This window comes from Leptonychotes weddellii, chromosome 4, assembly GCF_054177405.1.
Source record: "Leptonychotes weddellii isolate Sample4059 chromosome 4, ASM5417740v2, whole genome shotgun sequence".
NCBI classification, from domain to species: domain Eukaryota; kingdom Metazoa; phylum Chordata; class Mammalia; order Carnivora; family Phocidae; genus Leptonychotes; species Leptonychotes weddellii.
The window spans coordinates 13,241,060-13,253,642 of NC_138372.1; the positions used below are offsets into that span (position 1 = coordinate 13,241,060).

Sequence of the window (12,583 nt, forward strand, 5' to 3'; positions counted from 1 at the left end):
GATGGCTGGTAGGAGGGCTGCACAGCCGGGCTTTGAGGGCCTCCAGCGTAAACATGCATGTGTGCTGAGCAGGTGCCTATTTGTGTGAGCACGTGTGCATCCGTGTTTCTATTTGTTTCACTTTCTGGTGTGGGTTAAAGAAGTGTGGCTCGCAAGGTGCTGCTAGAATCCCCATCCGCTCCTTTGGCCTGCCCCCCTGCCCCCCCTCCTGCCCCGGGCTGTCAGGGAGTCATGTTCTCTGGATTCAGGACCCTTCAGCTCCCCTTTGCACGTTGGTGTGTTTTGTTCTCAGCCTCCCATTTCTGGGAGCTGTCAGGAGTTCCCTCACTTACTCTCCAGACAGAGAAAAGGAAATGGGGGAGGGGGTGGTTATGAATGGCTCTGAGGCCCAGCTTTGGAGAGATGGCCCCTCCATGTGGAGGTGCTGAGAAGGCCAAGGGCGTGAAGCAGGCTAACCAAGCGTGGCCTGCACACCCCGGGCTGGGGAGGAGCCATCTGTCCGAGACTGCCAGGCCACAGGCCACACTGCCACTGAGGAGCACACAGCTGCCGCTGTGCTGGGAAGAAGCCAGGGCTAACTAAGGGACAGACCCCCTAGAGCATCTATGACCAAGGTCACGGCAGAGGGTTACCAGAGCCCTCTCTCCTCCCATCCAGATACAGGGTGGCAATGGGATGTTATTAACAGGAGGGAAAAGATCAGAACAATCAAGAATAAAGACTTGTTCAGGGGCGCCTGGGTGGCTCAGTCGGTTAAGCGTCTGCCTTCGGCTCACGTCATGATCCCAGGATCCTGGGATCGAGCCCCACGTCGGGCTCCCTGCTCAGGAAGGAGTCTGCTTCTCCGTCTCCCTCTGCCCCTACTCCCCCGTCCCCCGCTCGTGTTCTCTCTTTCACACTCTGTCTCAAATAAAATCTTTAAAATAAATAAATAAAAGGGCGCCTGGGTGGCTCAGTTGGTTAAGCGACTGCCTTTGGCTCAGGTCATGATCCCGGAGTCCCGGGATCGAGTCCCGTATCGGGCTCCCTGCTCAGCAGGGAGTCTGCTTCTCCCTCTGACCCTCCCCCCTCTCATGCTTTCTCTCTCTATCTCATTCTCTCTCTCAAATAAATAAATAAAATCTTTAAAAAAAAAATAAATAAAAATAAAATGCACAGGTTTTCTCTATAAATGCAGACGAGCTATACTACCAACATAAAAAGGCCTCTGTTTTTCGTGTAAAAACTCACGAGCATCTGTGCTTGGCACAAAACTGAGCAGGACATTGTTCTTCCCTACAAGGAGCTTCAAGAGCGGGGAAAGCCGACATGCAGACCTCTGCGCCCAACCCGCGGGGGGCCTCATTCCTCCACTTGGTTCACTCATCACGGGTCCACTGAGAACCTAGTAAGTGCCAGACGTGGGCAGGTGATAGGCTCGGGATGCAGGGATGAGAAAGAGAAGCAGCACCTCCTGCCCCCGTCTGTGCTGTGGTTCCTGGCCAGGGCTGTACATCACTGCTGCCCAGGGGAGCTACTTCCACGAGAGGGGATGACTGACCCCTTCTGCGGAGGGCCCCGGCACATATGTTTTGGGAAAAGAACTGCCCAGGTAGTCCTGCTGCGTCCTCCTAGGTTACAGTTAGTGGGCCGGCAGGACTGACGAGTAAACAGGCAGTTCTTAGCAGTGACGCCGGTGCCGGGAAAGATGCTCGGGCAAGAATGGAACGGTGGCTCGGAGAGATGGTCGGGCGTTGGGGTGGAGATCACACAGCCTCTGGCCGGACTGCCTGCTCTGCCACCCGCTAGCTGTGTGATTTGGGCAAGTTACCTACGTCTGTATTTCAGTTTGCTCATCTGTACAATGGGCACGATACCAGCATCAACTTGATGGGGCTGCTGGGGAGGACTGCGTGAGACGATAGAGGGGAAGAGCGTCAGACTGTGTGAGTGTGCACACAGACACATGGGTGAATGACAGGCTGCCCTACGCGGACTCCCTTCACAGGACCCACTCAGCTACTCATTTCCTCCATGATTTAGAGGCTGAGCATCTAACAAGTCATTCCAGCTGCTTAGCCTGGCATTGAGAACTTATGCCAGGCCCCTGTCCTAACCATCTCCTGCTGTACCACCTCAGTCCCCTTTCACAGCTACAGAAACACCAAGAGACCCCCTCCTTCGCTGTGCCGGCCTGACTCTCTGGAATGCCCTTCCTCTAGCCCCACTGGATGACCCCTACCTGCCGTTCAAGGTCAAGGTCCTCCACAAAGTATAGCACAGGGGTTGAGAGTGAAGCTTCTAGAGCCAGGTGCCCTGGGGTTGAAGGTTGAAGCCTGGCTCTGGCACTTGGGATTTGCATGGCTTACCCTGGAGGCCTGTGTTATCTTGTTCTCAAAGCATGGAGAATGGCTACCTCCCAGGGTTGCTATGAGATCGAATGAGATCCTGCACATAAGTGCTTTGTATGTGGCCTGGCGTGCAGTGAGTCTGCACCTGGTGCAAGAACCCATCAGCGTGTGCTTGAGTCCCTTGCCCCAAGTCAAGTTCCTCCATCTTCCCGAGCACCCAACATGTGCCAGGTGCAGGGGGAGAGGGTGGGGCCCAGACAGACCCTGCCCACCTGGAGTTCCTGGTCTCACCTGGGGGCCAGGAAATGGACACAGATGACAAGGTCCTTTATACCATACTCACCAAAGCTCCCTGTGCAGAGTAGGTTTTCAGATCAGAGTTTAGAAGCAGAAACACTCACTGATTGTCCCCAAATCAGGGCAGCCACTTCACATTCATCATCTCATTGTCTCCCAGCCAGCCTTCGAGGTACGGGTACCAAGCCCCATATTTAGATGAGCAAGCCGAGGTTCAGAGAGGTTAAGTGACTTGTCCAAGGTCCTGCAGCTGGTTAGCAGCGAAGCTGGGACCCAAATCCAGGTCTGCCTAATACTGAAGCCCCAATTCTTATGGGTGGGCCATGAAAACCCAGGGGAGGGAGCAGTGACCAGGAAAGAGGCAGGAAGGAAGTTGCCTTGGGAACCATCCCCCAAAATGCTGAGGTGTAGGAACATCTCAATGTCTTGCCAACCTGCCCTGCCACTGAGAGGCCACCTGCCTCCCTCCTGGCAGTTCCCAGCCTCACATTCAGCTGATAGGTGATCTCACTTCTGACTGTCACAGCCAAATGGTCAATGGTAATTAATTCAATTTGTTCAGCAGGGAAATTGAAGACTTGGCTTATAGTAGTGATCTGACGTTAACGTGTAATTTATGCTAGCTGGAGCCACAGACATGCCTTTCTCCCCTGAACTGAGAATGGGTCCTACTAGAAGACCATGTCACTCCAGGTAATGAGGAGCCTGACTGGTGGTCTGCTGCTTGGGTTGAGAGACGGCTAGGGAAGAGCAAGATGATGTCAGCACAGAGAATAACAATTCTTCCATGCCCCCCCAGAGATGAGCAGATTCAGAAAAGGGGGGGCCTAAGTGAGGTGCTAGAGGACGTGTTCACCAGGACCCAGCATGGGGCCAGGTGCCTGACCTCCACGCTCTCTGGCCTTTGCCACTGCCCACATGTGACATTAGCCTCTGGTTGCAAATAGACATATGGACATCCAGGGAGGCTGCGTCCTTCCCTAGCCCCGGTGACCCAGCTGAGCAGAGGCAGGACTCAAGATCCAGGTCTCTGCAGACTGCAAAGCCAGGCTTTTCTTTACCCTGGCACAGAGTCTGGATTGCCCTTTGGCGAAGATTTGCTCCCCTCCCCACCACTGTGGGCGGAGTGCACTGCCCCACCCCGACCACCCAGGGCTTGAACATCACTTGTTTAGGCCAACAGAATGTGCAGAAGATTAAAAACTGCCAAAAACTTTTTGCTACTCCTCCCATTCTGGGGAAGGCATTTTCCCTCTGCCCCCTTGAATCTGATCTGTTTGTGACTTGTTTTGACCAACAGCATGTGGCGGAAGTGATACGTTCTGGAACCTGGCCTTAAGAGGTCTTGCTGCGTTCACTACTGCCCTCTTGAAACGCTGCCCAGAGAGAACCATGTCAGGACGTCAGGTGAGCCTGCTGGAGGATGCGCGGTCCACCGGGAAGGACTGAGGCATGCCAGGTGACCACTAGCCAGTGGCCAGTCAGGGAGGGAGGCCGGCTTGCATGTTCCAAGCACTCCAGCTCTGACTGCAACCCCACAAGCAAGCCCAGGTGCGAGGAGGAGAGGAACTTCCTAGTCAACCCACAGAACTGTGAGAAATGCCCAGTCACTGCTGTTTTAAGCCACTCAGTTTGGAGAGGTTGTTTGCAGCGATGAACAGCTGATACAGAACGTTAGTAAAGATGGCATGAGCAGAGGTCTAAAATGTGCGCGTGTGGTTTGCCTTGGCTCTGGCACTCTGTGATCTACCCTGAGAGGAACATGCCCTGGGGGGCCGCTGCTCCTTCAAGCTCACAGAGACAAATGCACACGGGGCAGATGTGAGCCCAGCCTGCAGCCTGGGGCCAAGCCTGTCCAACCCGCGGCCAGAAACAGAGCCAGTTCTAGAGCCAGCCACCAAACCACAGTAGATCCTGAGCATGGAACTATTTGGTGTTGTTACCCTCTGAGTTTGGGGGGGCGGGTAGTTTGTTATGCAGCATCACCTTAGCCAAAGCTGACTGGTACACCCATCGTGCCTCTAACCCACACATTTTTAACAAAGGTCCTGTGTCCTGCATGAGAAATGCCATCCCCCTAATTTTCCTGAGAGATTCTGACAGTCCAGTTATCATTTGTACAAAGTCGCAGGAGCACAGAACATGGCGTTATGCAGGGGGAGTGAATGGTGCCGCTGTGGTCCGACAAAGCCCTTTACTGCAGGGGATGAAGAGCTGAGGGCGGGGAGACATAGTGGGAGGGGGTTCCTCCCAGCTGGCCAGAAGGTTCCAGGCGGATTATTTTACCAGGTAGAGCAGGAAAGGCACGTAAGGGATGTCTTTTTGACTTGCTCTGCTCTGGTGATGTCTAGTTAGGGGAAGAACTTAAGCAGAAAGTATGGTGTTCTCTATGGTGGAAGTGGAAACTCACCTGCACCAGAGCCCCAGATTCAGCCCTGCTTCCAGGCTGGTTTTTGCCTGACCTCTGACCCCAGCCTGGATTTTCCTGGTGAACACAGCTCCAAGCTGGCTCCCCAGGCCCTTCTGCATGGTGGTCCCAGATTACCCAAAGCTACTGGAAATAGGACAGAGGTGTCTCCCCATTGCTTAGTGATGCAGACAAAACGAGGTGACAAGGGGGCTGTTGAAAGCTACGAGGGAGTAGGGTGGGGTGGGGCAGTCCTCCAAAATGACAGAGAGAAGGTGTGAGGCCCTTCTGCAGGGCTCACCCACAGGGGTTTGGCCCTTCCATGGTAAATGCCAAGGATGGCACATCTTGCCCATGAAACCAGGAAAACAGCTCTGGTCCTCAGTCCAAGGTGGGGAGACATTTTAGCAAAAGAAAAAGAACAGGAATGAGTCAGGCCCCTAAGGTCCAGGGTCTCTCGCACACCCTCCGGGGATGCCAATGCCGAAGATAACACCAGTCAGCCCCGCCTGGCTCCCTCAGGTCCAGCCAACGGCGAACATTCCCACTCCTTCTCCAGCAATGGGTCAGCAATCGGGTCACACACTTGGGCTGATCGAGGAGTGGCCAGGGGCCATCTACAGGGCTAGCCTCAAGCAGGCTGCAGCTCTGAGAGCATAAGCTGCCAATGAACATCCCGGAGCTGAATTTGGTCGATGAGGGGTTTAGAAGGTGCAGAAATACTGTATGCAGGACACCTCAAAGCAAGCACACAGGCTGCGTATTATAACTCCGTTTTATAAGTGGGGAAGCCAAGGTCCAGAGAGGCATTCCAGGAAATCCCCAGTGAGACCGCCGGGCAAACTCCGGCCCTCTCTGCCGCCCACCCTCTGCTCCCAGGCCAGGGGGGTCACTGAGTCAGCTCCTTCTCTTGCCTCAGGGGTCTGCAGCTGCTGTGCTCCCCCAGGAGAGGGGTGACTCTGGGTCCCGCAGACCGCGTGCCACTCCCAGGGCCCCAAGTTCTGCACCTCCCCCCCAGCTGTCCCCCGCTGACAGATCTGTCCCAAACCGGCACTCCATCCTGGGGACCTCTCCCACCCAAGGTCTGAGCAATGGCACTCAAGCTTTCCACTGCCCCAACACTCAGCTCGTGTCATCGGACGGCAAGACACACACCCAGAGGTGTCCCTAGTTGGTTTGAATGGTGGCTCCCTCAGAAGGTACGTCCACCCGGATCTTGTGGATAAGAACTTCTTAGGAAGAGGTATCTTCAGATGTAATTGACTTATGCAACTGTAATGAAGTTAAGGATCCTGAGATGAGATCATGCTGGCTTTGCGTGGGGTGGGGGGGCCTAAATCCAATGACACTGTCCTTAGAAGAGAAGACAGGATGGAGAGGATGACGTGAGGACAGAGGCGGAGAATGGAGGGATGCATCTACAAGCCAAGGAGGGCCAGGGACTGCTGGCCACCCCCAGAGGCTGGAAGAGACAAAGAAGGATCGTCCCCTAGGAACTTCAGAGGAAACGTTACCTTGCCGACACCTCAATTGCAGACTTCTCATCCGATTCCCTTCCCTCCCGCTCAAGAACGCACATGAGAACACCAAGGTCGATGTCATTATTACAGGACTCTTTCGCATCCACTCAAATTAACATACAGAAAAAATAAAACCATTTTCGAAACAACTTAACTGTTTTGTCTATTTTCAAACTATTTTTAACTTCTATCACCAAGAACTGGGAACACATTCACAAGGCTCGCGATCCCTGGCCCAGAACCCTCTTACCTGGGGAATGAACTTGGGAAGGGTTTTCATCTGTGACAATAAGCCGGACTCACCTTTCTCCTGAGCCATCTCTTGCAGACAGAAGTAGATGACCCTGGCTCCCAGGCTGAAGCCAATCAAGGTGACAGGTCTCCGGCCCTGCAGGAGACAGGACACAGGTATCTGGGGGTTGGTACACTTGCCAGTTCAGCATCGGCCCTGATGAGGACGGCCCTTGCACACTCCTTAGTGCTTGCTTCACGTTTAATGAATCATGCATCTGCTACCCCCGGTTGGTCCCAGAGCTCTGTTGTCTTAATCAGGACAGGCAGGACCCTCATTCATGCAGGAATTGTTTCCTCCGGGGCCGACAGGCAGCCTCTGGCTGGGTTGATTCCCTTTCATCTCGAACCCTTACCCGGCCACCATCTCTTCTTGCCCAGGGGACAGGATGCATCTGTTGGGTGGCAGATGACTACAGTGAAGTGGGGTGCCAGGGAGAGGAGTCAGAAGGTACCCCGGGGTGTGATGATGGGCACACAGGCAGGGACACATGGGGGGAGAACTGTTCCATTTCTAGATAGGAAGGTGGGACTGAAATATTGGCTTTAAATAAGAGAAGGTAGTAAGTTAGACACGGAGAAGGATTTTCTGACTAAAGAACTTGTAGGAAAGACAACTCCTAAGAAGAAGGGTTACGGGGGGTATCTGGGTACCAGCTCTCCATGGAAGGAGAGAACAGGAGCAGAGGAGCTCCAAAGGTCTGGTCTGGTCCCACCAGTCTCTTCCTTTTCCTTGTTTTTGTGCCATACGTGCGTATTGACCCTCCCTCCCCCCACCCCCATCTACGTACGACGACAGGAAACCCTTGATCAAACAGTAGCGCAGTTCCGCAGGAACCGTGTGCAGCAGCTGCTTGTCATCCCCCAACACCCGCTCACCCCCCTTGGTCCGGGCTAACAGAACTCCTCAGTTTTGCTGACCCACAGCTCTCCGGCCAGAGACAAAGTCACTCCGACTCCCTTGCAGCTCGGGAGGGCCAAGGCATGAGAAGCAAAGAACGGCGTGATTTCCATGCCCTCCACTCTGCTGTCCTGCCTCTGTTTGGATGGGGAAGTTGTGCCAGCAGATGTATCTTGGACCAAAAGAGAGACCGAACGCTCAGGACGCATGACCATGACGTCAAGAGAGTCTGGGCTCCTGGTTCTGCAAAGCCTCCCACATGGGAGGTAGAGTAATGGCCCCCCTGAGGATGGTCTCATCCGAACCCTGGGGCCCCGTGAGTGCCACCTATGTGACAGAGAGGTAGGCAGGAGGGTCAGAGTCAGACAGGTGATGTGCTGGCAGGAGCAAGAGACAGAGAGAAAGATCTGCAGATGCCACACTGCTGGCTCGGAAGCTGGAGGAAGGGAGCTACCGGCCAAAGAAAGTAGGTAGCCCTTTGGCAGCCAGAAAAGGTGGGGTTGTGGATGCTCCTGGGAGCCTCTGTAAGGGATGCAGCCCTGCAGACCCATGGTAGATTTCTGACCTCAGAGCTGTAAGACAATAAATCTGTGTTGTTTTAAGCCTATGGTCCTATGTTACAGCAAGAGGAAACGAAGACACATGGCATTGCCCCGGATGCTGACATCCAGGCTGTTCCAAGGGAGAGGGTAAACTCCTGCCTTGTTTAAGCCAATACCACTCTGGTCTTTGCCTTACAGCCAAACCTGGCACAGGACTTCTCTCTTTCTTCTGGCAAAGACACAGAAATCGGGGGGGGTCTGGTTTCTCAAGCAGTTTACCCATTGTGGCAGAAACTGCTGGTTGTCCCTCAATACCCATCCTCCCCTTTTCCCATAGCTGAACTTCAGCTGGGTTCACTGACACGCGGAAGAAAGATGACCTTCCCCAGGTTCTGCGCCAGTAGGGATGGTCCTAGGACCAGGGTCTGGCCAATGAGACGTTGGTGGAAATGCTACAAGGCCTTTGCTCTTTCATCTTCGGCCCTTCCTTTCTCCTGCTGGCTGGAGCTGATGCTGACATCTGGGACCATGAGGTCAAGACCACGGACAACAGAGCAACAAGCCAGAAGGCACCCGGACCTCTTCATGGCAAGCATTCTTGTGTAAGACTGCCTTCCTCAGCTTCTCCTTGAGAAACAGACTTCCGCCTTGTGTGAACCACCGTGATTTGGGGTTTTCTCTCACTTGCAGCTCAAACTAATCCTAACCATACAGTCATCTCTGAAACTTTTCTCAAAACTTCTGTCTCCATTTATTCAAGTTTATTTTGAAGGGGGCAGTTTCATTTCCCTGGTAAGTACTGGATTCAAATTTTTAAGTTTTTTTTTTAAAGATTTTATTTATTTATTTGACAGAGAGAGACACAGCGAGAGAGGGAATACAAGCAGGGGGAGTGGGAGAGGGAGAAGCAGGCTTCCCAGGGAGCCGGATGTGGGACTCGATCCCAGGACCCTGGGATCATGACCTGAGCTGAAGGCAGACGCTTAATGACTGAGCCACCCAGATGCCCTAAAGTTTTGTTGTTGGTTTTTTTTTAATAAAGATTTATTTATTTTTTTGAGAGACAGAGAGAGAGAGAATGCATGAAGGGGGCGGGGGAGAGAATCCTCACGCAGATTCCCCAGTGAGCGCAGACCCCGATGCAGGGCTCAATCCCAGGACCCTGAGATCGTGACCTGAGCTGAAGCCCAGAGCCAGACGCTTAACCAACTGAGCCATCCAGGCGCCCCCAAATTTTAAAAGTCTGATGATCATTTATCTTCCTGACCATCGTACGGGGTATTTGGACCACTGAAGATCCGCTCAGATGGTAGCTCTATGCTTGCAGGAAGGAGCTCCTGGCCCCGCCCATCCCCGCAGATGTCCGTTATTCAGTGCTTACCTAATTACCTGCTAGAAATGCACAGTCTCAAATTCTCTTCTCACTGGTCCATCCTGGGGTACTTTTGTGACTTGAAAGATGGGGCAGTGAAGACCGTTCAGCACCCCCCAAAGCCACTAGACTGTCTCCATGTGGGCTTCTCTCTAGGGCTGACCTCTGTGCACAGGTCAGCTCACTCACTTCCCCTCTTGCCCCCGCCCCCGCCCCACAGCCAGTCCCAGGTACCTGCTGCCGGGAGAGCAGGATGTGGGCCAGGTGCTTGCCGACCTCTGCTGACCGATGGAGACACACACCCCAGGGGTTGTCGATGACGTTGGCGACAGTGAGGAGTGAGGCTGGCCAGGTCAGGGCAGCCACGATGCCTGCAGAGGTGGGATATCAGTGAGGAAAGCAGTGTGGGGAGGTCCTTCTAGGGAAGTGACGGGCTGGCTAATGGATGCCCAAGTGAACGCATGCAGAGTCTTGAACTTGGAACCCACATGTTTTCCAAGGGCCGCCAAACTGCTAGATAGCAATGAAGAAAATTGCAGCTCATGCATTTTTGATTCATGGACTAGATTCCTTCTGTTCAAGCATCTGTCATGGTTGGGATTCCAAAGATGGCCTTGATTTGTCACTCCATCCTGTGTCCTCCCACTTTGTGCTCTACTCAGCGGTGCCCAGCCCTGCCCTGCCATCCACACTAGGCTCAGCCATGGGACTTGTTTTGGCCAACGAGATATGAGTCGATGTACGACTTGAAATGGTTTTGTGCATGGGGGCCAGCCTCTTGTGCACTTCCGCAGCTGGTGTGGGCTAGCCTGCTGATCCCAGGGGGAGGGTGACAGACAAACGGAGCAGAGCCGAGTTGCTCTCGTTGCCCCAGACAAGGCCAGCCTAGATCACTGGACAGTCGGCTGATCCACAGATGCATGAGCAGGCCCAGCTAGGATCAGTCAAATGAAGCCTTGTGACTTCTCTGCTATTATGAGAAATGACTGCTGTTTTAAGCTACTGGGTTTTGGGGTTGCTTGTTATGCAGCAATAGCTAATGGATAAGCTGTGTGACAATGTGGTTGGCTGTTTACCTGTCCCCTCCCCGCAAAGACCATAAACTTCATGGACAGGAATGCAGCCTTAACTTCTCTGTGTTCCTAAAGCCCAGCACAGTGCCTGGCTCCCTGGGAGCCCCGGGCGTGCAAAGATATGGTAGCAGTGGGCATGCTGCTAGTGGTGGGGCAGGCAGGGTGTGGGGTTGGGGGGCTTACCGGACAACACCGTGTACTTCAGGGCCTCCTGGGCCACCATGTTGGCCAGACCACTGAGGATGGTCTCCAGGGCATTGCCAAGCTCCATCAGGTACTTGGCCTCCCACGCCAGGCAGTACTGCTCGCGGCTGCGGGCTAAGGCCGTCCATGGGGCGCTGAAGGTGCCTAGGGGAGAACACAGGTAGGTGGGGTCTCTCCTGTCTGTGACGGGGACCACGTGTCCTTGTGGGCAGACAGAGGACCACCCCTGCTGATGAGCGGCAGCTGTCAGCGAAGCACGGCACCACCCCAGGAGTCAGCAGGCTGGGGTTCGAGTCCCAACTCTGCATTCATTAGTAGTGGGGTGACCCTGGGCACACCACTATCCCACCCGGAGCGTTACTGTGCTTATCTGCGCAGTGGGCAGATGAATATTTAGCTCCCTTTAGAGTGTAGTCGTAGGAATGAAGTGTTGGAACTTCTCTATGTGTGAAGTGCTACTCTCTCTCACCCTGCAGTCATTCTGGCATCAGCTGCTGAGGATGGATGATAGGAATGTGCACTGCGCCAAGCAGCTGGCTCTGGGAATCAGCGGGAAGTCATTCTACAAACTCGGGCTGGGAGATGATCTGGAAGTTTGGAGCAGAGGCACCTGAGCCCAGCTCTGTCATGATCTCACTGGGTCACCCGGTGTTTCTGAGCTTCAGTGTTCTCACTGAGGGACTAGAAATGGGGGATGAGGACAGCACCACCACAGTGACCAACGTCAGACACAAGTCCAACCCTGACCGTCTGCCTCCCTCTCTCCCCTGCTCCGTCCCCTCCCTCTGCCCTGAGTGATAGTGTCACCTCTCCGGCATGACACTGAGGCCCTCGGTGAGCTGGTTCCTGCCTCCTTCCCAGCCCCGTTGCTCCCCAATTTCTCGCTTACACTCTGCCCACCCCCCCGAAAAAACCTGCGTCTTCCACGGCCTCTGAAATAGGGGTCACCACTGCCCTGCTTCGTAGCTGGGGAAACTGAGCCATCCAGGCCTCGGTCGGCAGGGACAGGGACGTGCACACATCACACAGTCACTCTATTCGGCGAGAAGGACTAGGGAGTCAGCTCCCTGCCTGACTCAAAGGCCTCATGCCTACCGGATGGTGCCAGGCCAACGCAAGCACCATCCTGAGGCTGCTCCCCCGCTCTGCAGGGACCCTGTCACGGCTCCGCGACAGCTCAGGGTGGAGAGCAGGGGCTGGGGTGGGGGAGGATAAGGTGTGGAGGGCTGTATGCCGGCTCAGCAGCTTCCTGGTTGCTTGGCTCAGAGCCAGGCATGCCCCCTCGGGTCCTACATCTCTAAGAATGGAATGATAACATCTGACTCCTGAGTGGGGATCACGTGAGAGGTCGCACGCACTGCATTATATAAACTGTAAAGCGCTGTATCGCCCCGAGGCCCCAAACATGCGCTATGGAGCCAGACAGAACAGTGGTAAGTCTGCCCCAGTCCCTGGCTAGCCGGGTGACCCCGAGCAGCCTTTGTGAACCTCAGTTTCCTTATCTATAAAACAGGGGTGACAATGATGCCCACCTCCCTGGCCTGGAGCGAGGGACTCAGTGAGCAAGGCCCCCCGAGGTGCTCGCACTAGTGTCCGGGTAACTGCAAAACTGCTATCACTAGTGTGAGTAATCCTATTTAACCAAG

The 12,583-nt window shown here is 54.4% G+C and overlaps 1 protein-coding gene across 6 annotated transcripts in view; it reads right to left on the reverse strand.

Moving 5' to 3' along the window:
• The window catches only part of TMCO4 (transmembrane and coiled-coil domains 4), an 82,741-nt gene that overhangs the window by 32,666 nt on the left and 37,492 nt on the right, over nt 1-12,583 (reverse strand). For 5 of the 6 annotated variants that reach the window (XM_081817621.1, XM_081817620.1, XM_081817623.1 and 2 more), the window contains exons 10-12: nt 10,917-11,081; nt 9,895-10,031; nt 6,858-6,942 (exon numbers count right to left, since the gene is read on the reverse strand). In XM_081817621.1, coding sequence (XP_081673747.1) covers nt 6,858-6,942; nt 9,895-10,031; nt 10,917-11,081 — 387 coding nt within the window. Of the gene's footprint in view, nt 1-1,168; nt 5,772-6,857; nt 6,943-9,894; nt 10,032-10,916; nt 11,082-12,583 lie in introns of those variants that run through there. The other variant, XM_081817622.1, reaches the window with a different exon arrangement.